The sequence below is a fragment of the Scardinius erythrophthalmus genome (assembly GCF_964197995.2).
Source record: "Scardinius erythrophthalmus genome assembly, chromosome: 2".
In the NCBI taxonomy this organism is placed as follows: domain Eukaryota; kingdom Metazoa; phylum Chordata; class Actinopteri; order Cypriniformes; family Leuciscidae; genus Scardinius; species Scardinius erythrophthalmus.
In genome coordinates this window covers 63311150-63334845 of record NC_138222.1, presented here as the reverse complement: position 1 = coordinate 63334845, position 23696 = coordinate 63311150, and the positions used below count along the sequence as shown (strand labels likewise).

At 40.8% G+C, this 23696-nt stretch overlaps 1 protein-coding gene across 2 annotated transcripts in view; it reads left to right on the top strand.

Moving 5' to 3' along the window:
* Positions 1–16571, top strand: part of LOC308707769 (uncharacterized protein) — a 35686-nt gene extending 19115 nt beyond the window's left edge. For both annotated transcript variants that reach the window (XM_081394426.1, XM_081394427.1), the window contains exons 2-10: positions 3039–3166; positions 3792–3858; positions 3987–4090; positions 4700–4783; positions 5703–5764; positions 5902–5988; positions 6109–6163; positions 14184–14372; positions 14510–16571. In XM_081394426.1, coding sequence (XP_081250552.1) covers positions 3041–3166; positions 3792–3858; positions 3987–4090; positions 4700–4783; positions 5703–5764; positions 5902–5988; positions 6109–6163; positions 14184–14372; positions 14510–15385 — 1650 coding nt within the window. In that variant the 5' untranslated portion in view covers positions 3039–3040 and the 3' untranslated portion in view covers positions 15386–16571. The remainder of the gene's footprint in view (positions 1–3038; positions 3167–3791; positions 3859–3986; positions 4091–4699; positions 4784–5702; positions 5765–5901; positions 5989–6108; positions 6164–14183; positions 14373–14509) is intronic.
* The last annotated feature ends 7125 nt before the right edge of the window (positions 16572–23696 follow it).

Sequence of the window (23696 nt, the reverse complement as noted above, 5' to 3'; positions counted from 1 at the left end):
GAGAAGTACATAAAATGTAGACTGAAAGTATACTTTCTTATTTTAAGTTTAAAAGAAGTATACTAAGTGTGAAAAACACCAAGCTTACATTAGCTACTGCTACTATTCCCCACCAATTCACAAGCACAAGAGAAAAAGTATTTTGTACTTACATTTAATACCCCTGGAACTCAATGGAAGTTGATTGAAGATGGCATAGTTGGTAGTGTTGTTATAACCAGTCAACTGAACAAACAATCTTTTCACAAAACTGACAAAACCTTGTCAAACTGTCAAAATCCATCAACATTCCGTGCATGAGCTACTTTCTGACATTCTGACATGAAAGTGGGTGAATATCAAAATACATGATAGAAACATTTTGTTAAACCACTTACAAGTGTTATGTTGACAACACTATTGAAACAATTACTTTTTATTACAACTGTACATGAATAAATAGGCCATTTGGCCCTGGACTAATAGGGTATTCTATTTGTCCATTCTATTGGCTCTATTCTATTTTGAAGACTTGTGCTGGCTGCAGAAGTCTAATTTAAGGCTCTAACAAATAAATAGTATGGGTATATTATACATTTTCTGAGTCATCAGACTGCCTTGAGTATTGAAGTTGTTGAGTTTTGTGTCCGTGGTGTTCTTTCATGCCACAGGGATAAAAGAAAGCATACAGTTTAGGCGGAAATTGTGAAAAAATGTGTGTTATTTCTGGTTTAAAGAAGTCATGTGACCTCTCTGTTTGTCAGACAGATTCAGCACTGGGCTTAAATGAAAGCCTAAAAGGTCCCCTTTCCAACGATACCAAGCACCATATTATAGAATATTGACAATATCCCTAGCATGAGCCTAAACCAGATATACACCAGATTTCAAAAACGGAATTTATTTTAGGGGGTTAGTAACTTCATGAGCTGAAAAAAGTGATTTCGCTACCATCGCTGCACTGCTATCGTGATTTTTCTAATACTAGGGGTGTATACCTTGCCAAAAAACAATGATAGCATTTGCCCCCCCAGATGATACCGGTGGACCAAATTTGGGGCCCTGGCTCATGGACTATATGTAACCGAGACGTTCTTCAACAATGTATCGTACTATGGTAGTTAAAGGGATAGTTCACTTTGAAATTAATTTTTGATATGTTTTAGCTTACCTCAAGGGCATCCAAGATGTAGGTGTCTTTGTTTCTGCAGTAGTTTCAATTTTTATATTTTTAGGTCAAACCGTTCTTGTCTGTCAGTCATATAATGCAGGTCTATGGTCACTGTCTCAAAGAGCATGCACAAAGTCCAAATTAAACAATTCCCCATCGTAAGTACACATTGATGGCCTAAGACACGAAACGAGCGGTTTGTGTGAGAAAACGAACAGTATTTATATCGTTGTTATCTCTTGAAAACAGCACATGTCCAAATGATCTGACGGCGAGGGCGGGTATAGATATATACATAGATGTCGCCTTGGCTACGGTTTCGTCCCAATGAACTGCAGTAGCGAAGGTGACATCTAGTGTATACATCTATACCCGCCCGCGAGCGGGTATAGATGTATACACTAGATGTCGCTAGGCTACGGTTTCGTTCCAATGAACTGCAGTAGCCAAGGCGACATCTATGTATATATCTATACCCGCCCGCGCCGTCAGATCATTTGGACATGTGCTGTTTTCAAGAGATAACAACGATATAAATACTGTTCGTTTTCTCACACAAACCGCTCGTTTCGTGTCTTAGGCCATCAGTGTGTACTTACGATGGGGAATTGTTTAATTTGGACGATGGGGAATTGTTTTAATTTGGACTCTGTGCTTGTGTTTTGAGACAGTGACCATCGACCTGCATTATATGACTGACAGACAAGAACGGTTTGACCTAAAAATATCCAAATTGAAACTACTGCGTAAAAAAAGACACCTACATCTTGGATGCCCTTGAGGTAAGCTAAAACATACCAAAATTTATTTTCAAAGTGAACTATCCCTTTAAGCAGCAAGTTATGTCCTTGTACGGGAAACGCACCCCAGTTCGTTACGTCCGACATAACTTCAAATGTGACCTACTGAAAGGGAACTCAGTAGCTACTTGCAATAGTTGAGTGACTTTCTGCAACAAGTCATTAGTCCTATTTATAACCTTATAGCCCGCCATATTGGTTTTCGGACATTTTGGACATTGAACTTGACATTGTCTTACCATCTCAGCTCCAAAATTGATAGATGCATTCATTCATTCATTCATTCATTCATTCATTCATTCATTCATTCATTCGTTCGTTTAATCATTAATTAATTAATTAATTTAACAGATATTTTATACTAAATGTCTTTCAAAAGAGTAATGCTGTTATACAACACATGGGATTTTATTTATTTTTTTGAAAACCACAAACCCTTTATACTGTATTCGCCAAATATCTGTCAAAGTGAAACATAACTGCTGTATTTAATGACAAATATCTTGTAAGTCTTAAAATAATATTATTGAAGATAATATCAACCATTTCTAAAGACAGGAACAGACAGGTTTTTGCTCCAAGTTGTTTTCATTTTTCAGGAAAGGAAAATCAATTCCAAAAGATTTATTCAGATGGAATAAGTAATTTTAAAAATACATTACTTAAAATATTTGCACTGCATTTTTATTATAATTTTTCAAAATTGTCAGTCTGATTTCAGAAAGATTGTTGTTAATTATGAAAAGATGAAAAGAACTGATAAGAACTTATAAGAATGTAAATGTATACCTTGAAATGCAATGTAGGCTAAGTCGCTTTGGATAAAAGTGTCTGCCAAATGCATAAATGAAAATGTAATTATGGTCACAAAATATTGTTCTAAGGAAACAAACGATGTCTCACCAATGCCCTTTAAATGGATTGATTTGATTCCATTGCTCACAATGAAAGTATCTGCTTAATTATTTACCCTTGTATCCTTGTATATTTAATACAAAAAGCAAAATTTCCATAAAAAACAAATCTTTGGTTATAGCTAAAATACACAAATATATTCTCTTTTAAAAACATTCAACATTGATTTTCAGCAATGGGGAGCAACCTGTCAGCTCTAAAAGCCCAAGGCTACACATTAGTTAGTGAAGAGGAGAATAAGATCCTGGTGAAAAATGAAGATGGTGACCAGTTTGTCATTAAAAAGTTGAGCGCTAACCAGGTAAGATAGACTGTTTGATTAGAATGATATTTGAGAGTTAAATGGAGAGAAAGAGCATATACACATATGTGACCCTGGATCACAAAACCAGTCACGAGTCGCACGGGTATATTTGTGGCAAAAGCCAACAATACATTGTATGGGTCAGAATTATCGATTTCTCTTTTATGCCAAAAATGATTAGGATATTAAGTAAAGATCATGTTCCAAGAAGATATTTTGTACATTTCTTACCGTAAATGTATAAAATATTTATTTTTGTGAGTGAATGCAGCACAATCGCTAACATAAATGGAGAACTTTAAAGGAGATTTTCTCAATGTTTTGATTATTTTGCACCATCAGATTCCAGAGTTTCCAATAGTCGTATCTCGCCCAAATATTGTCCTATCCTAACAAACCACACATCAATGGAAAGCTTATTTATTCAGATTTCAGATGATGTATAAATCAAAATTACCCATGTAGAGCAAACATTTTTGTGGTCCAGGGTCACATATTATTAAATGTGAATTTTAAATATTAACCGGTAACTGTTAATTTCCTATTTATAAATGTAAATCTACTTCGAAACAATCTGTATTGTGAAGTACATGTGGCTCAATGAGTGTCTGTCTGTTTTTAGGTCGAATCAAATTTTCTCCTCCAGCTCAACCATCCACACATCGTCCATCATAAGGAAATCATCAGAGGTTCAGAAAAAATTCTAAATTAACTCTATTCATGTACATTTATCTGCATTAGCCACATTCAGGGCTAAATCAATTATTAAATATTAGCATATTTAAATGACTTTAAACTGTAATGAATCTGTTTTCAGATCGTGACTGTTTGTATCTTGTACTGGAGCACTGTGAGGGTGGAGATCTCGCTCAGAAAATCAAACACAAAAAGGAGGGAAACTTTACATTTTCTGAGAATGAGGTATGATTGTAGATTGATTGTAAAACTTTACCCATTAGCAAGGCATTGGAAACTTTGCTCCTGATTTTTCTTTGTCTTCAGGATTACTACAAAATACAAGCAGGTGTGCTTGATTAGTGTTGGAGCTAATATCTGCAGGACACTGGCTCTCCAGGAGCAGAGATGTCCATCACAGCATTAGCATGATTTATTAAACTAGCTTCAACCCTAAAATGTCTGAACCGGCTAATCTAGGTTATTAGGATGTTGTAGCGGGTTGGAGCTAAACAGGGTGTTGAACAACCCAACCCTATATCATGACATTCATATATTGTAAGTTCATCCTGAGATGTACGTCAGAGAACACCTGGGCAACCAGTTTCCCACATACCAGTAAAACATGAATGTATATCGTATTATATGCAGCACCTTGTGAAAGTATGCCCATGTGTTGGTCACAGTTTGGTTTTTGCTCTGGTATGCATTCTCTGCTGTTAGGCCTTATATAGACAGGTGTGTGCCATTACTAACTATGTGTGCCATTAAAAATACTTTAACCGCTTGCTGTCAATATCAAATATTGCCCCTTAACATAATAACTTTGTACATTAACATTTTACTGATTTACAGATTCTGGACTGGACTGTGAAGATCTGCATGGCTTTAAAGTATCTGCATGATCAACAGATCCTGCATAAAAACCTGCTGCCTGAGGTACAGTACAGATTTAATTCAGATAATTTATACATATCATCTATATGGATCAAGGGTGTGCTGGGGCCTATAATTCAGTTAAAATGCTCTGAACATGTATCTTATTTGGCTTTAGACTTGTTTATTCTTATGTGTGATTTGTAAAGACTAATTAGAATGAATATAGGCCTAAGCAGCAACATAGAATACACAGTGGTTAAGACTGGTTGAGAAATCAAGAAGAAATCCAGGACGTGAAAACACAAATGCAGAAACTCAGACAAACTAAGTCACTCTGAGACAACCGACAAATATGAACTGAAACACAAGGCTTTAAATGCAAGAGATAATGTCAACTCAACAAGTCACAGTCGAACAAGAAATACAGTAAACAAAATAAAGGTGTGTTATGAGATAAATATGAGACTCGCAGAACTCAATTACAACTTGTAAACTTCCTACTTGTTCCTACTTGTTTACAAGAGTAAGAGAGTTCCTACTTGTACCTGGTGACTGCTGTTGATTAAATTTGGAGTTGATAGTGTTGTCGTAGAAACGTATAATTCCATTTCCAAGAACGTGAACTGCTCTGCGTACAACATCATGTGTTGTCATCTCATATTTACGGTAATTATGACATGGCGGAACACAGCATAAACCACAGGGGAAGGAAATACATGCAAGAGTTCATGACAAATCAAAATGAGAGTCCTGGGAACATAACTGGACAGAATACACACAGACACAAATCTCGCAAACTGTATTACTCTATTATCGTATTACTTTATGTTTTTTTTTTTTTTACTGTAAATGCAAACATTTTTTTTTTTTTTTTTAATAGCATGAGAATAAAAGAGATAGTCAAAGCATTGCTAGAAAATGCTTTCACTCATTACCAGCATTTTCTGACTTACAAAATATATCTGTTTTCGTACGACAGAACATATTCTTCACTACATTTGGAGCCATTCGTCTTGGGGAGTTTGGAGTAATTCATCAACGGTACTGTTTGCTTTTTTTGATTAAAAACGTGACTTGTCAGGAACTCTTCAACACATAATACAAGAAATACAGAATAGTTCATATATGTGTGTGCTTTATGATCTGTATTAACGACCATGTCTTCCCATTTCAATCAGTTTCGCTGAAGAACAGACAGCAAAAAATAAACCTTCTTCATATATTGCACCTGAGATTTGGAATGCTAAACCTTATGATGCAAAAACGTAATAAACATCCACAAATTGCAATATTGACTAGCTATTAATACATATGTATTTTTACTTTATTTTTTCATACTGAATACTTAAACCCTTGGCCGTAATAACTTTAACCTTTTTTTACAGTGAAATTTGGAGTTTGGGATGTGTCATCTATGAGCTGTGCATGCTGAAGTGTGCGGTGAGATTTTCCTTTCATCAGATAGAGAGAGAGTCAATATATAGTCAATTATATGACAGTATAATAAATTAAGAAATGCCAATGCAGTATTAAGTAAAAATTGCATTAATTAATTAGTTACCCAGTTTAAAAAATCATAAAAGTTGGCTTAAAAAAAAAAGTAATTTCCTTTTAGACAAACCAATTAATCATCAACCAATATATGTTCAAACCAAAGTAATATGGAAATAACTTTGCATTGTCCAACATGTCAAGGTTGTCCTGTTTATTCACTGTTGGAACATTGCATTTGTAATATCAAAAACAAAGGTTCAAATGCCATAGGGTTAACAAAAGAAAATATTTTTTTGGAGAAACATAACATGTTTTTTTGCACCACCAGGATATTCCAGAAAGCAAGGTTATCTTACTTTTAGACATACCCTGAACTCTCGATTGAGTAACCCAAACCTTGTTTACTCGAGGTATGCTGGTTCCAAAAACGTGTCCGGGTGTCACGAATTCAGCCTCTGTGGCTCCCTCCGCTCACCACCAGAGGTCACCATCACCTGAGTACTAACTCTGTGGACCTCATTTCCCATATGCCCCGTACCTGTGACTGATTTCACTCACAGGTGTTTCCCATTGACTCACAGGTGTTTTCCATTGACTCTCTTCTATTTAAACTGTTCTCCCAGCTTCCTCATTGCGAAGTCTTGTCTTGCCATGCAAACATTTCTGAGCGTTTATTCCGTGTGTGATTTCCCGTGTATGACCTGGACTGTTTACTGGACTCTGATTCTTTGCTGCCTGCCTATTCTGATTCCATCTGCCTTGTCATTTGATTATCCTGTGTGTTTGCCGCCTGCCCTGATCTCCAGCCTGAACTCTGACTTTGATTCTGCCTTATCTACATTGTGTCTGAAGCCCGTGATTGAACTCTGCCTGTTAGACTTGCATTCTGTTTTAATAAAGCTGCATATGGATCCTCACGACACTGACTCCTCGTTACAGAAGACTTCGCCTGAGCTCAATCCAGCAGCATTCTACCACTTCACCACCGAGGTCACGGCTCAAGCATCGGTCCTGGCCACACACCAGGAGCAGCTCAACTGATTAACCTTGCTTACTGAGGAACTGGTAAAGGCATTACAAACACTTCGTCTCCAAGTACCCAGCGATCCTGCTCCACCCCCCACTCCACCTCAGGCACATGCTATTCCCAATACCACCAGCCCTCGTCTCGCCTTCCCAGAAAAATTTGATGGATCTCCAGACAGATGTAAGGGATTCTTACTTCAATGTTCTATGTTTGTCAATCAGCAACCCATGTTGTACCCTGCAGATGAGAATCGCATTGCATTTGTGTGTTCGCTTCTCACGGGGAGAGCGTTGGATTGGGCTACTGCAGTATGGAGTGAGGATAGATCAACCTTCCCTTCATTTAGAGCTTGTATTCAACGCTTCAAAGAGGTGTTTGAGCACTCCGTTGGAGGAAAGGAAGCGGGTGAGCAATTGCTATCTCTCCGGCAAGGAAGGGGTTCGGCAGCGGATTATGCTCTATCCTTTCGCACTCTCGCAGCTCAGACGGGGTGGCCAGATGATCCTCTCAAGCTACACTACCGTAAAGGCTTGTCTATGGAGTTACAGTCTGAACTTGCCTGTCGCGATGAGGGAAAATCACTGGAGCAATTCATCGAACTGTCCATCAAGATCGACAATCTCCTTCGATCTCGTCGCACCAACCGCCTGCCCACTTCTTCCATGACACTTTCAACAGTTAATTCAGACGTAGAACCCATGCAAATTGGCTTAACACGCATCAGCGAGGAGGAGAGAGAGAGAAGCATTCGACAGAGCTTATGTTTGTACTGCGGATTACCGGGACATCTAAGAGCAACCTGTCCTACTCGTCCACCCCGCAATCCCACAGTGGTGAGTTCAGTTCCCAAATCCACTACTAGTTTAGAGATTGCAGTCACTCTGGAGATAAATGGGAGAATCATTGAGACAGTAGCATTGATTGACTCGGGGGCTGCAGGAAACTTCATCGATATGTCTTTTGCAAAAAATAATAATATTCCCCTTGTTCCCTATGACTCTCACTTGGCAGTCGCAGCGCTAGATGGCCGACCTCTGGGCTCCGGTTGTATCAAATTCACCACCGAAGATCTGCAGTTGAGCACCGGAGTCCTCCACACTGAAACCATCCGTCTGTTTGTCTTTCAATCACCACAAAATCCCATCATCCTCGGTCTTCCTTGGCTGGAGCTGCACAACCCCTCTATCTCATGGACTAAGAAACAAATCACTCAATGGTCAGAGTTCTGTCTTCACAACTGTCTTCACAACATGCCTGTCAAGAAGAGGAGCGAGACTTCTTTAACAGATTCACTGCCTAGTGTCTATCAGGATCTAGCCGAAGCGTTCAGCAAGGAAAAAGCATCACACTTACCTCCTCACCGAGCCAGTGACTGTGCCATAGATCTCCTCCCAGGATCACAACCTCCCAAGGGCAGAGTCTTTCCACTGTCACAACCTGAAGCAGAAGCTATGAAATCCTACATTCAGGAGGAACTCGCCAAAGGTTTCATCCGTCCCTCCTCGTCACCCGCATCAGCAGGCTTCTTCTTTGTCAAGAAGAAAGATGGAGGTCTTCGTCCCTGTATCGACTATCGATCTCTCAACGACATCACAACCAAGTTCCGTTATCCTCTACCACTCGTCCCGGCAGCTCTCGAACAACTCAGACAAGCAAGATATTTCACCAAACTGGACCTTCGTTGTGCCTATAATCTCATTCGCATTCGTGAAGGGGACGAATGGAAGACCGCATTCTCCACCACGACGGGGCACTACGAATATCTTGTTATGCCGTTCGGCCTGTCCAATAGTCCTTCCGTGTTTCAGGCTTTCATTAATGATGTTTTCAGAGACATGCTGAACCAAGGGGTAATTGTTTACATTGATGACATCCTGATTTACTCCGAAACTTATGAGGAGCATGTTAAACACGTCAGAGCAGTCCTGAAACGTCTCATTCAACACCAACTGTACGCCAAGGCAGAGAAGTGCGAGTTCCACCAGGAAACCATCTCCTTTCTCGGGTATGTGATTAGCTCTGGAGGGGTTGCCATGGACGAGAGGAAGGTACAGGCGGTAGTTCACTGGTCCCAACCTACCACTCTCAAGGAACTACAACGCTTCTTAGGATTTGCCAATTTCTATCGGCGGTTCATCCGTAACTTCAGCAGTATCGCTGCCCCTATGACATCCATGATCAAAAAAGGAATCCAACGTCTAACCTGGTCTTCAGCAGCTATAGCAGCGTTCCGTTCACTAAGAGAGAAATTCACAACCGCTCCCATCCTGCACCATCCCGATCCCGAACGTGAATTCGTAGTGGAAGTAGATGCTTCCAGCACAGGCATTGGGGCAGTGCTTTCACAACGCCAGGGTGAACCTCCCAAACTTTTCCCCTGTGCGTTCTTCTCCCGTAAATTGAACTCCACCGAACAGAATTATGACGTTGGCAACCGCGAACTTCTCGCAATGAAGGCAGCATTCGAGGAGTGGCGTCACTGGCTGGAGGGGGCTAAACATCCATTCACTGTTCTCACTGATCATCGTAACCTAGAGTATCTGAAATCAGCCAAACGACTCAACCATCGACAAGCCAGATGGTCACTCTTTTTCACCAGTTTCGATTTCAAAGTTACTTATCATCCAGGCTCTCAAAATACTAAGGCGGATGCTCTCTCTCGACTTCATGAGTCGGACCTCCTATCGCCAGATCAAGAACCCATCATCCCATCCACTATCATTCTCGCACCTGTGCAGTGGGACATACTAACCGAAATCGCAGAAGCCCAGGTCACCGAGCCACCACCGGCCGAGACCCCACCAAACCTCACGTACGTTCCACAGGCCCTAAGACAGAGAGTTATGCAAATGGTACACAATAACCCTAGTTCCGGTCATCCAGGTATAACGGCTACAGTACAACTCCTCAACAATAAGTTCTGGTGGTCCTCTATACGATCGGACACCATCACGTTCATTCAGAATTGCACCGTCTGCAATACCTCCAAATCTCCGCGTCAATTACCTGCTGGCCTTCTTCATCCATTACCCATCCCACAAAGACCATGGTCACACATCGCCATTGACTTCGTGACTGACCTACCACTCTCTCAGGGCCACACTACCATTCTCACGGTAATTGATCGCTTCTCTAAAGCCTGCAGACTGATACCTCTTCCCAAACTCCCCACTGCCCTGGAAACTGCTGAAGTTCTCTGCAATAATGTATTTAGATTCTATGGTCTACCGGAGGATGTAGTCTCTGATCGGGGTCCGCAGTTCACCTCCCGAGTCTGGTCCGCTTTCTGTCAGCTACTGAACATTAATGTCAGCCTAACCTCCGGATACCATCCTGAAGCCAACGGTCAAGTGGAAAGATTAAATCAGGAACTCACCCGTTTCCTTCGCTCATACTGCCAGAAGAATCAGTCCGACTGGAGTCGCTATCTGCTATGGGCCGAGTATGCTCAAAATTCACTCTGCAAGCCATCTACAGGTCTCACCCCCTTCCAATGCATCCTAGGCTTCCAACCCCCATTGTTTCCGTGGTCTGGAGAACCCTCGGACTTACCTGCAATTAACTCATGGTTACAACGCAGTGAGGAGACGTGGAACAGTGCTCATGTCCATCTACAAAGAGCAGTTCATCGCACCAGAGAACAGGCCAATCGTCATCGGCGAACCAATCCCATCTACCAACCAGGGCAATGGGTTTGGTTGTCCACCCGTGACATACGGCTCCGGTTACCCTGCAAGAAGCTCAGTCCCAGGTACGTGGGTCCTTTCAAAATCATTAGACAAATCACTCCAGTTTCATTTAGATTAGCCTTACCTAACCATTATCGTATCTCACCCACTTTTCATGTCTCCTTGCTCAAGCCCGCTGGTGGTCCGAGTGGAGAGGAGGTCCTAGATGAGGCTGGTGACCAGAGAGCTCCTCCCATCATCATCGACGGCCAGGAGGCTTACCGGGTCCACGAAATCCTGGACTCTCGTCGTCGGGGCAGGTTCCTCCAGTACCTCGTGGACTGGGAGGGATATGGTCCAGAGGAGAGGTCCTGGATCAATGCTGATGATGTTCTAGACCCTTCACTCACTACTGATTTCCACAGAGACCTAGTAACAAACTGAGGACAGAACTGCCTTCCTTGACTCCCCAATCTCCACTGGTCTCATCGGCCCATGGTCTTTGCAGGCAATGCACCACTTCTTGCCCAAATGCTCCAGCTCTGCTACATTGAGTGGCCAGAAGACAATGCCGACTCAGCAGCCAGCCAAGCCAGCGACAGATCAGCCACCTCCGCCTGAGCACTGAGGTTAAGTCTCTCTGCAGCCAGACCACTCTCCAAAAAGTTGTGAGTGTTCCTCCAAACACCCTGTTCAGTTTTGGCTGTTGGAGTAAATGTTGCAGTTGCAGGCTATGGGCCCATGTAAGTTCACGCACCCATGCAATTGACTGCTGTTACAGCAAACAAAAACAAAAAAAACATCTACCGGCGTCACCTCCTTGCCCAAATACAGTGAGCTGTCTCCCAAAATGATTCAGCCCCTAGCCACTGGACCGAGGCTTGGAAGCCATCCCCTGTCTGTCAAAATGGGTATGGTGACATAAGGTTTTTCACTCCAATTCACTCACAGACCACCCCACTTTGTGGACGTAGTCAATTATTCATTGAAGAGCAACGTGGCTTACATCCTCCGTGCCGAATTGATGAGTTTACTGTTGTTGGGAGCTGTGGAAATAGTTTCTCCGCCCTACAGCGAGTCAGGCTTTTACAGCCTCTTCTTCCTCGTTCCCAAGAAGGATGGCTCATCCGAGGAAGAATTATTCTCTCACATATCTGTGATCCTCAGCCATCTGAAATGCCTAGGACTCAGACTAAATTCAGCCAAGAGCTTACTTTCTCACAGCCAGAAAATAAGGGCATGGCTAACTCACGAGCATGCTCAGGCGTTTCAGTGGCTAGCCTCTTCATTTAGAGCAGGGGCCTTTTCCCCATTCAGAACTTTTCAGAGATTGCTAGGCCTTATGGTCTCTGCTTCACCAGTACTTCCATTGGGCCTGCTGTATATGCTCCCCCTATTGGCTGAAACCCCAGGTCCAAGCTCACGCATCGCATTCTGGTTGCCTCCACGTAAAGGTGGACCATGGCTGCATCAGAGCCCCGGCCCCTTGGAAAGACCCCAATCGTAACCAGATTGGAGTAAGCATGGGGTTGGTCTCGACGAGGAAGGTGGTCTTCACTGACGCTTCCAACACAGGTTGGGGAGCTCTGTGGGAGGGCAGACCGACTTTCGGCTCATGGTCGAACATGAAAAAGCGGCAGCATATCAATTGTCTGGAAATGATGGCAGTTTTTCTGGCCCTCAAGACCTTCCTACCAGACCTGATAGGACACCATGCCTTAGTCCAGTCGAACAACATGGCGGTAGTGTTCTACATAAACCACCATGGCGGACTCAGGTCACGGCCTCTGTACAGCCTAGCCCAATGCCTTCTATTATGGACACAGTGCAACCTGCGCTTTCTGAGAGAGGTGCCGGGCAGACTGAACCAGGGAACATACATGCTATCCCGGGGCAACAATCTCCAGGGGAATTGTCCCTCCATCCCCAGACGGTTCAAACAATCTGAAGCATCTTCGGCCAGGCAGAGGTCGACCTCTTCACACCCCGGAAGGCAACTCTCACTGCCCAATATTATTTACGAAGAACACAGATGAGCAGGACAATCTGGCATCCCCGACCCAAGATGCAGGCCCTCCCTTTATGGCCCCTCAATGGGAACTTACGGACCTTCCAGCGAGAGTCCATAGTACTATCTCAGAGGCTAGAACTCCATCCACGAGATCTCTCTACGCTCTTAAGTGGTCTGTCTTCTCTGACTGGTGTTCAGTCCAGAACCAGGACCCTTTCTCATGTGAAGTAACTCTGGTACTCTGCTTCCTACAAAAGCTAATGGACGCAGGTCGCACTCCACTCTCAAAGTCTATGTGGCGGCCATTGCAGCACACCACGCTCCTGTGGCCGGAAGTCCACCTTCGCCAGATTTTACAACTTGGAGGTCCCTCAGGCACAAATCCTCTCTGTCTAGTTGGAGTTGACCTCATAGCTAGCTCATCCCGCTATTACCCTTCCAGAGGCTCCCTTTTTCCTGGGCATATCTTGCTCTTCGCTAGCCCTACCGCCTAGGGACCCTCACTTGAACCTCATTTACATTTTTAAGCCTTGCCAACAGAATGAAAGTTTCTTAACAAAGATTGCATCATTATATAGTGAAATGGCCATGGGATTACAAATTGCAGTTTTAATGGGTTTCAATGGGGACATTTTTGTCCAAAAGGCGCTGAGAGGAACTATTTTGTGTACCTAGTGCAGGATTCTCATTAAAGTAAAATGGTGGTGAAATAGTAAAATTCCAATAAAAATACACACCTGTGCCAAATTTTATGCAGTTAGCATTAACACAGGCTAAGTGATCAAAAAACAACTGAAAAAGACAAAAATGTCCATAAGGATGCACAACATTAGGTTAATCAAGCGAGTATTCAGAGTATGTTTGATGGTAAGATAACCTTGCTTTCTGGAATACCTCGCTGGTGATTATTTTACCCGAAACTGATATTTTGGCAAGTAACATTTTGGAAAAATGTAAGAAGTCACAACTTGTAAGATAAACTTGAAAGATTTGAATGTGCCACATGTTCTCTTTTACAAATCAACCATAGTTTTTTTTAATTATTTTTTTTTTATCAATTGTTTTTCTTTCTTTCATGGGACAAAACAAAATTATTTTACAAAATATCATGTCTGCTCCTCTCTCTCTTTCTTTGCATTGATTTACAAATGTGTTTGGTTGATTGTTTTGTCTCAGTGGGAATACTGGTTGGATGTTTGTGTTTGAGCTCACTGATAAATGAAAGATTTTACTTACTCTTTACCATTTGTTTGTGTGTAGTTTCCTGCAATTCTCACAGTTGAGACTGTTCAAAAGATACTCGCATCTTCCTATGAATCTCTTCCTGAGACCTTCTCTGAGGATCTTCGTCAGCTAGTAAAAGACACACTTCAGGCAGATCCAGCGAACCGCCCGTCTGTCAGTGATATCTTGACCAGGCCTTTCATCATTAATTGTCTTCGTGAAAAGGTGAGTTACCTTATTATAATATTTAATTGTTCTTTCAATTTGCTATAAAAAAGTACATATGGCACTGGTTCTAAACAAAAAGAAAAAAAGAAAAAGAAAAGATTTCCTTTGATGAAATTTGGCTTTATTTTTTCCAGAACATACAAACTATTAACACTCTTTATAGAACTCTGGAGGTACTGAGATCCCTGGCTGATGATTTGGAAAGAGTCCATTTCAACACAACTGTAGGCAGTCTGACAGGAGGTGTAATTGGATTGGCTGGAGGAATCACATCTTTAGTTGGTCTTGGTCTCTCTCCATTTACTCTCGGAGCCTCTCTGATAGTAACAGGAGTGGGAATCGGTACAGCGGTAGCTGGTGGAGTAACAGCTGGTGTGAGCAACATAACAGACATGGTTAACCAGCGCACAAACCGACAAAAGATCAAAATGCTCATAAAAGAGTTAGAAGAAAAAATTGCCTCCACAATTTGCTGTATCCAAAACATCCAAATAGCAGTGGAAACTTTAGAAACACAGTTTTCCACAAGCAATGGCTCGTTTTCCAATGCAGAACCTGGGGCCAATGCTGGAGCTCGACTTGGACGAGGACTGGGAGGAATTCCGGAGATTCTCCGCGTCATTGAAGTTGTAAATGTTGGGAAAGTTGCAGCTCAGGCTGCGGGAGTCGTCCATGTGGCTGAAGCAGCTACTTTAGTTTTATCTGCACTTTTTGTAGCTGTTGACATCATCTTCGTTTTTCTCAACTCCAGAGAAATCCACAACATCTGCCAAGATTACGCTTTAAGAGCGAGTCAACGAGAATCAAGATCCACCAGCAACCAAACCACTGGGTCGACTGGGAACACATCAGATAACAGCAACACAACAGATCTGCTGCCCGCATACACTCGACAAGCAGAAAAGATGAAGTCTAAGACCATGAAATTTGTCACAAAAATAAAGGAGACAACAGAGGAGCTTCAAGCAATCCTGGACACACTACGAGATGCAATGAACCTAAATTCTTAGCCGCCAAACACGGACAACTAAGAATTATTGTATGAGAGGTGGTGGTTTGTTACTCTCGGTATATTCTAAAATCATAGATCTCTTTATTGATTATAGTAGTAGCAAAGGTTAGGTAATGATATCAGTATATTCTGGGCTTTCTTGATGTAATATCTAAATCCATATCAATAGTTTGAGTAACAATCAGAGAAGTTTTTTATGAAGCAATAAAGGAAGCATTTAAGCTTGCTGCACTCATTTAATTATGTTAATAATATACTACATATAAGGACTTCTTGCCTTTATTTTCTTGATGTTTTGGAAATCAGAAAACAAGAGCATAAAACATTTTTCTGTTTTTCTGTATGCGAGCCCTTGTGCAAAAGAAATGTACTTAATTGTATTGAAAGTATACTTTTTTGTGCTTCAAATAATAAAAGTATACTTTTTAAAAAGTGCACTTGCAGATAATATACTATAATTAAAATTAAAGACCACTTAAGTGTACTTAAATGGAATACACTTTAATGACAATATTTCTTAACACACTTAAGTGCACTTTTTACAAATGCGCTTTGTAATAATATCTAATTAAGCTTAACTTAAAGTACACTTTCTTGACAATTTTTCTAAACACACTTAAGTGTACTTTTTAAAAATGCACTTTGCAATAATGTCTAATTAAGTTTTACTTAATTTACACTTTATTCACAATAGTTCTAGACACACTTGTGTACTTTTTAAAAATGCACATTATAATAATGTCTAATTTAATTTAAAGAAAGTACACTTTCATGATAATATTTCTAAACACACTTAAGTGCATGTTTAAAAAAAATTCACTTTTTAATAATGTCTACTTAAGTTTTACTTAAACATACATTTTAAATAATTATGATTTTATAGTGTTTTAAAGTTAAAGTTTTAAGTTATTGAAGGAAATTTATTTTGATGTATTGACTAATATACTAAATAAAATAAGAATTTTAATGGAAAATAATTGATTTTAATTTCAACTCGTGTGTTGTCCAAAAATAATTTGTTAATGTATTTTAAATGTGTTTAGTTTATAATATATACTGTGTGCATTAATGCACTCGAAATTTATTTTTCCAATACATTTGCTTATACAGTATAATCCAATACAACTTATTGTTGACATTTTTGTCAGTTTTCTACATAATATTTGACAATAAAATCTAATTTATGAGAGGAGTCGTCTCAGTTACTAACGTAACCTCGGTTCTCTCTAGATGAGGGAACGAGTGTTGCGTAAGCTAGCTTACGCTACGGGAAAATAAGTATTGAGCGAAGGGGAAGGGTCTGGAACAGCGCCCGGCCACTCTTCGCTCCCCGAGGCGAGAAGAGAGCAGCTGTCCTCTTCCGCGTTGTCTCCCTCGAACTCATCGGGCATGGTGGGCATGGTGGGCACGGTGGGCGGGGCGGCAGGGGCCGGGTGCTGACCATCTGTGAGCGAGGCGGGAGATTCAGTCAGCGAAGCACACGGGGATACCGCCGGCGTGCATTCGTGAGGGAAATCACCTTCCGGAGGTCTCTGAGAGCGGCACTTCTTACGGCATGGCCCAGACGAGAGAGGCGGAAGAGATGGGTCCACATCAAACACGGCCAGTCGAGCTTGCCGACTGGCAGGATATTTGACTGGCAGGTATCTGGCAGGCCGAATATTTGACTCCTGCCCTGAGAGCAGCGCGTAATACACTAAAAATAACAGCGATTTGAATCTATTGAGTACTCCTGCCCTGAGAGCAGCGCGTAATACACTAAAATAACAGCAATTTGAATCTATTGAGTACTCCTGCCCTGAGAGCAGCGCGTAATACACTAAAATAACAGCAATTTGAATCTATTGAGTACTCCTGCCCTAAGAGCAGCGCGTAATACACTAAAATAACAGCAATTTGAATCTATTGAGTACTCCTGTCCTGAGAGCAGCGCGTAATACCCTAACATAACAGCGATTTGAATCTATTGAGTACTCCTGCCCTGAGAGCAGCGCGTAATACACTAAAATAACAGCAATTTGAATCTATTGAGTACTCCTGCCCTGAGAGCAGCGCGTAATACACTAACATAACAGCGATTTGAATCTATTGAGTACTCCTGCACTGAGAGCAGCGCATAATACACTAAAATAACAGCAATTTGAATCTATTGAGTACTCCTGTCCTGAGAGCAGCTAGTAATACACTAACATAACAGCGATTTGACTCTATTGAGTACTCCTGCCCTGAGAGCAGCGCGTAATACACTAAAAATAACAGCGATTTGAATCTATTGAGTACTCCTGTCCTGAGAGCAGCGCGTAATACACTAAAATAACAGCAATTTGAATCTATTGAGTACTCCTGCCCTGAGAGCAGCGCGTAATACACTAAAATAACAGCAATTTGAATCTATTGAGTACTCCTGTCCTGAGAGCAGCGCGTAATACACTAACATAACAGCGATTTGAATCTATTGAGTACTCCTGCCCTGAGAGCAGCGCGTAATACACTAACATAACAGCGATTTGACTCTATTGAGTACTCCTGCCCTGAGAGCAGCGCGTAATACACTAAAATAACAGCGATTTGACTCTATTGAGTACTCCTGCCCTGAGAGCAGCGCGTAATACACTAAAATAACAGCAGTTTGAATCTATTGAGTACTCCTGCCCTGAGAGCAGCGCGTAATACACTAACATAACAGCGATTTGAATCTATTGAGTACTCCTGCCCTGAGAGCAGCGCGTAATACACTAAAATAACAGCGATTTGACTCTATTGAGTACTCCTGCCCTGAGAGCAGCGCGTAATACACTAACATAACAGCGATTTGACTCTATTGAGTACTCCTGCCCTGAGAGCAGCTCGTAATACACTAACATAACAGCGATTTGACTCTATTGAGTACTCCTGCCCTGAGAGCAGCGCGTAATACACTAACATAACAGCGATTTGACTCTATTGAGTACTCCTGCCCTGAGAGCAGCACGTAATACACTAAAATAACAGCGATTTGACTCTATTGAGTACTCCTGCCCTGAGAGCAGCGCGTAATACACTAAAATAACAGCAATTTGAATCTATTGAGTACTCCTGTCCTGAGAGCAGCGCGTAATACACTAACATAACAGCGATTTGAATCTATTGAGTACTCCTGCCCTGAGAGCAGCACGTAATACACTAAAATAACAGCGATTTGAATCTATTGAGTACTCCTGCCCTGAGAGCAGCTCGTAATACACTAAAATAACAGCAGTTTGAATCTATTGAGTACTCCTGCCCTGAGAGCAGCGCGTAATACACTAAAATAACAGCGATTTGAATCTATTGAGTACTCCTGCCCTGAGAGCAGCGCGTAATACACTAAAATGGTGTGGGTCCTAATGCCCCAGTGTAGTGACGAGGACACTATACTGCTAAAAGAGCACCATCCTTCGGATGAGACGTTAAACCGAGGTCCTGACTCTCTGTGGTCATTAAAAATCCCAAGATGTCTTTCGAAAGAGTAGGGGTGTAATCCCGGCATCCTGGCCAAATTTGCCCATTGGCCCCTGTCCATCATGGCCTCCTAATCATCCCCATATATATATATACTGATTTGCTTCATCACGGTCTCCTCTCCACCAGTAAGCTGGTGTGTGGTGGGCGTTCTGGCGCAATATGGCTGCCGTCGCATCATCCAGGTGGATGCTGCACATCGGTGGTGGTTGAGGAGATTCCCCCTTCTATGTAAAGCGCTTTGAGTGCCGAGAAAAGCGCTATATAAATGTAATGAATTATTAATTATTATTATTATTATTAAAATAACAGCGATTTGAATCTATTGAGTACTCCTGCGCTGAGAGCAGCACGTAATACACTAAAATAACAGCGATTTGAATCTATTGAGTACTCCTGCCCTGAGAGCAGCACGTAATACACTAAAATAACAGCGATTTGAATCTATTGAGTACTCCTGTCCTGAGAGCAGCGCGTAATACACTAACATAACAGCGATTTGAATCTATTGAGTACTCCTGCCCTGAGAGCAGCGCGTAATACACTAAAATAACAGCGATTTGACTCTATTGAGTACTCCTGCCCTGAGAGCAGCGCGTAATACACTAACATAACAGCGATTTGACTCTATTGAGTACTCCTGCCCTGAGAGCAGCGCGTAATACACTAACATAACAGCGATTTGAATCTATTGAGTACTCCTGCCCTGAGAGCAGCACGTAATACACTAACATAACAGCGATTTGAATCTATTGAGTACTCCTGCCCTGAGAGCAGCGCGTAATACACTAACATAACAGCGATTTGAATCTATTGAGTACTCCTGCCCTGAGAGCAGCACGTAATACACTAAAATAACAGCGATTTGACTCTATTGAGTACTCCTGCCCTGAGAGCAGCGCGTAATACACTAACATAACAGCGATTTGAATCTATTGAGTACTCCTGCCCTGAGAGCAGCGCGTAATACACTAAAATAACAGCGATTTGAATCTATTGAGTACTCCTGCCCTGAGAGCAGCGCGTAATACACTAAAATAAGAGCAATCTGAATCTATCGCGTACTCCTGCCCTGAGAGCAGCGCTAAGGCGGGAGATGTATAAGTTTGACTGTTGAAATATCGCGGAAAATTTGAACGACTTCTGTTCTCGCATATCAATTTAACAGACAGCGAGGTAGCATTGGAAAAGCATGTTTTAACACCAGTTACCCCATAAGCAGCTTTGTTTTGGTCGACTGATGAAACAGTCAAATCAAAATGCATACAATACGATATTTAGACGATGATTAGTTCTGTGCATTTTTAAATGTTCGCTTATTATCTTAGTAAACGTTAGAGGATGTTGAATTATAACAAAATATAGTTGTAAATTCACTTACCTTGCAATAAATGCGTTCTCCCACGAACATCTGTCTTTTATTCCGACATTTCCTCAAGAATCCCTCCGCAGTGCATCTCAAATTCAAACGTCAAAAAACCCCGCCCTTGCTTCAGTTTCATTGGTTGAAGCTGTAAACCAATCATTTTCCTTTCTGCCCTCAGAACATGTTTGAGTAAGTAAAACTCCCATCTGCAAAAAATACCCGCTGACTTCTACCAGAGAGATAACTGCATATCAAGGACACAGACTGATGTGAAAACCCATACACGGGTTCCTTGTATACAAACAATACCAGATGTGTGCGCATCCAGGAGGCAGAAAACCGCTAGCTGTTATGCCGACTTCTGTAAAAGAACATTGTAATTAACGTAGATTTCGCATTGTTTGTAATTTCTTGTTGACTCAATAATAAACTGCAATTTCAGAGTTGGATCTGTTTGTTTGTGTCTCATATTAATATAACATTATGTAAAACGTCCAACTGTTTACGAATCAAAATCCAGACATACTGTGATGCATGTATGAATTATCATGTTAGACTAAGTTAGTAATGTAATAGCCAATGTTAGCAGTGCAGCATCTATAGAGCCCGAATTTGCTTTTATATAAATTAACCTTGTTTACTTTACTTTACGACCTGCAACATGTCATGACACATATAACGTTACTTTAGTGTAAATCAAAGATTTGACGATGGATTATGTGGGAAGCCATAGTACCTCCGACCGTGGCGATTATATTATTAAACTTATTCTCAGCAATGGTGAGATATTGCCGGATCCCTACGCAATACATGACGATCTTTGGATTGTGGATGACAAGAAGTGGCCAGCAATTGTATGGCCTGATATAGGATAATTATCTTATTCAGACACCAAGTGTGTACAAGAGAAATGATTAGAGCGTACAAATCCCTTGATGCATATAACTACGCTATGTGGTCATGTGCAGCTCGTCAAATTATGAATAGAAAGAATATAACATACAACTTCCTCCTTCTGTCCCACTCTTCCATTCGCCTAGATTTGGAGTTACTTACAACACGTTTAATTTAAATGAGAAGATAAAACACAACAGATAGGCCTGCATGTAAATAAATTACGCAACAACTCCTTGGCATTTTGACTTAGGGACAACACCACCACTTTGCTACTAGCCTAAACCCTTTACTCCGGTACGAAGACCACGGGTCTTTTGCCTCTTGGTTGCGTGCGCAAGCAGTGATGACGTCGCCGAGAAATCCATGTATAACACTTAAGCTTAGACAGTAAAATGTCATGGTCAATAATCAAAAGCTGCTGTGAAATCCAGCAGCACAGCACCCACAAGCTTTTTGTCATCCATAAAAGTTAGCCACTGGTCTACTATTTGTACCAATGCAGTGTTAGTGGAGTGTCCTGGCTTATAAGCATGCTGTGAATTGGAGAACAAATTATTTGATACAAAATACTGCATCATTTGATTAAAAAGTAACTTTTCAAATATTTTGCTCAATATAGGGAGAATATTAATAGGCTCTATGCACGATCGCTTCCGCGTTTTGTCTCAGCCCGCCCAGTTACATCCGGTGCTGCGTCAGAAGCAGTTTTTGCATTAGGTGGAGATAATGGCAAATTACACTCGCTGTTTACAAAAACTTCCAGCGGTTAACGTGAATGAAGTTAACAATATTGTGAGGCAGTTAAACTGTCACACATATGAGTAAAAAAGAGAAGTTCTTTAAATTATAAATTACGAGCTACATCAACAACTTTGAGGGTGAGTATTCTCTCATATCGCGCGAAATCCGACTAGCGAATCAGTTTCTAAAATCGTTGTCTCCGTTTCTGAGAAAATGATTTTTATTTAAGTGAATTGTCCTATAGAACGCGCTATGCGGAAGTAAAGACGCTGGCTGAGATCCTACCGGAAATACGTCAGCAGCGTTCGTGCATAGAGCCTATTGGTCTACAATTTGATTCGGTGAGACCTAATCTATCATCTTTCACTAAAGGTATAATTTTAGACTGCTTCCAAATTTCCGGAAACACCCCACTTAGCACAGATCTATTAAAAATGTGACTGATAGGCTTGCACAAGATATTAGCAACAGTTTTAAAATTTTTGCCATCCAAATGATCTATACCTGCAGTTTTTTTTTTCCTCTGGGAGAGAGAGCAACATCTTTTCAACAAATTCCTCTTTAACTGTACCAAATGTCAATGAACAAGATTTATTCCTCATAATGTTCTTCACAATACTACAAGGTGAATCCTTAGGGTATGATAACATACTAGATCTTAAATTTGCAGTTTTCTTTATAAAACAGTCATTCAAATGATTTGCTATATCCAAAGGTTTAGTAATTATTTCTGCTGCTGTTTCCAAGTACATATTAGAACACTTTGTTTTTTTACACATTAATTCATTTATAACTTTCCACAATTGCTTACTATTATTTGATGAGTTACTAATCTTCTGGCTAAAATATATTTTCTTTTTTAATCTATTTAACTTTGTCACTTTATTTCTCAACTTACAATAATACCTTTCATCCATATCACTTTTAGATTTTAGAGTTTCAGCTTTGGCATTATCCCTTTCCCTCATTATAGATTTTACCTCGGAATCTAACCAAGGAGCATTATTGCCTTTTATCGACCTTTTTCTAATCGGTGCATGTTTGTATATTTTATATTTTTATTTGTATATTCAAATAAATGTAACCAAAGCACAAATGAATGGACACCATTTTGAAAGCATATTCCAATATTTAATGTCAAACTGTTTAAAGACAAATGTAGCGCCAAAACTACAGCACAAAAGTATAAAAATCAGTTAATTAAAAATATCCAGAGACAGGGGCAATCTATTATAGTGACACATACATTAACGTTACAAAATTGCTATGATGAAGTTATATATTTACAAACCAAGAGATGAGATTCAACTTTGTTATGTGAAAATACATTTGTTACTTTGCTTTAAAGAACAAACAGGCAAAAACATAAGCACAACATTTTACATTCTCAACTTTCATTCTATATCCTTGTGATTATTGGTCACTTTTATTGTAACTATGCAATGAATATGTCCTTTAGCAAAACACCTGATGAACACTGACACTTTTTTATAAAGGCATTAGGCAGAAATCAAGTACAGTTTATGAAGCTGAAAGAGAAAACAAAATGCTTTAACAATATGGAAAAAGATAAATCACTATTTTCAATATTGGTTCTGCATATATCAAAGAGATCCTGAGGAGGAGTGGGACTCCACATGAAGACTTTCAGAAACTGTGACAGAGCAAAGGGTGCACCTCGCTGGACACATCCTACGCATGCCCAAACAACACCACCCAAACACGGCATCTGCACGAGATGGAATCGTGAATCTTCGTACGATTAAGGGGCGTCCCGCCCCGTCCCGCCCCGTCCCGATGACATTAACTATAAAACATTTCTGCG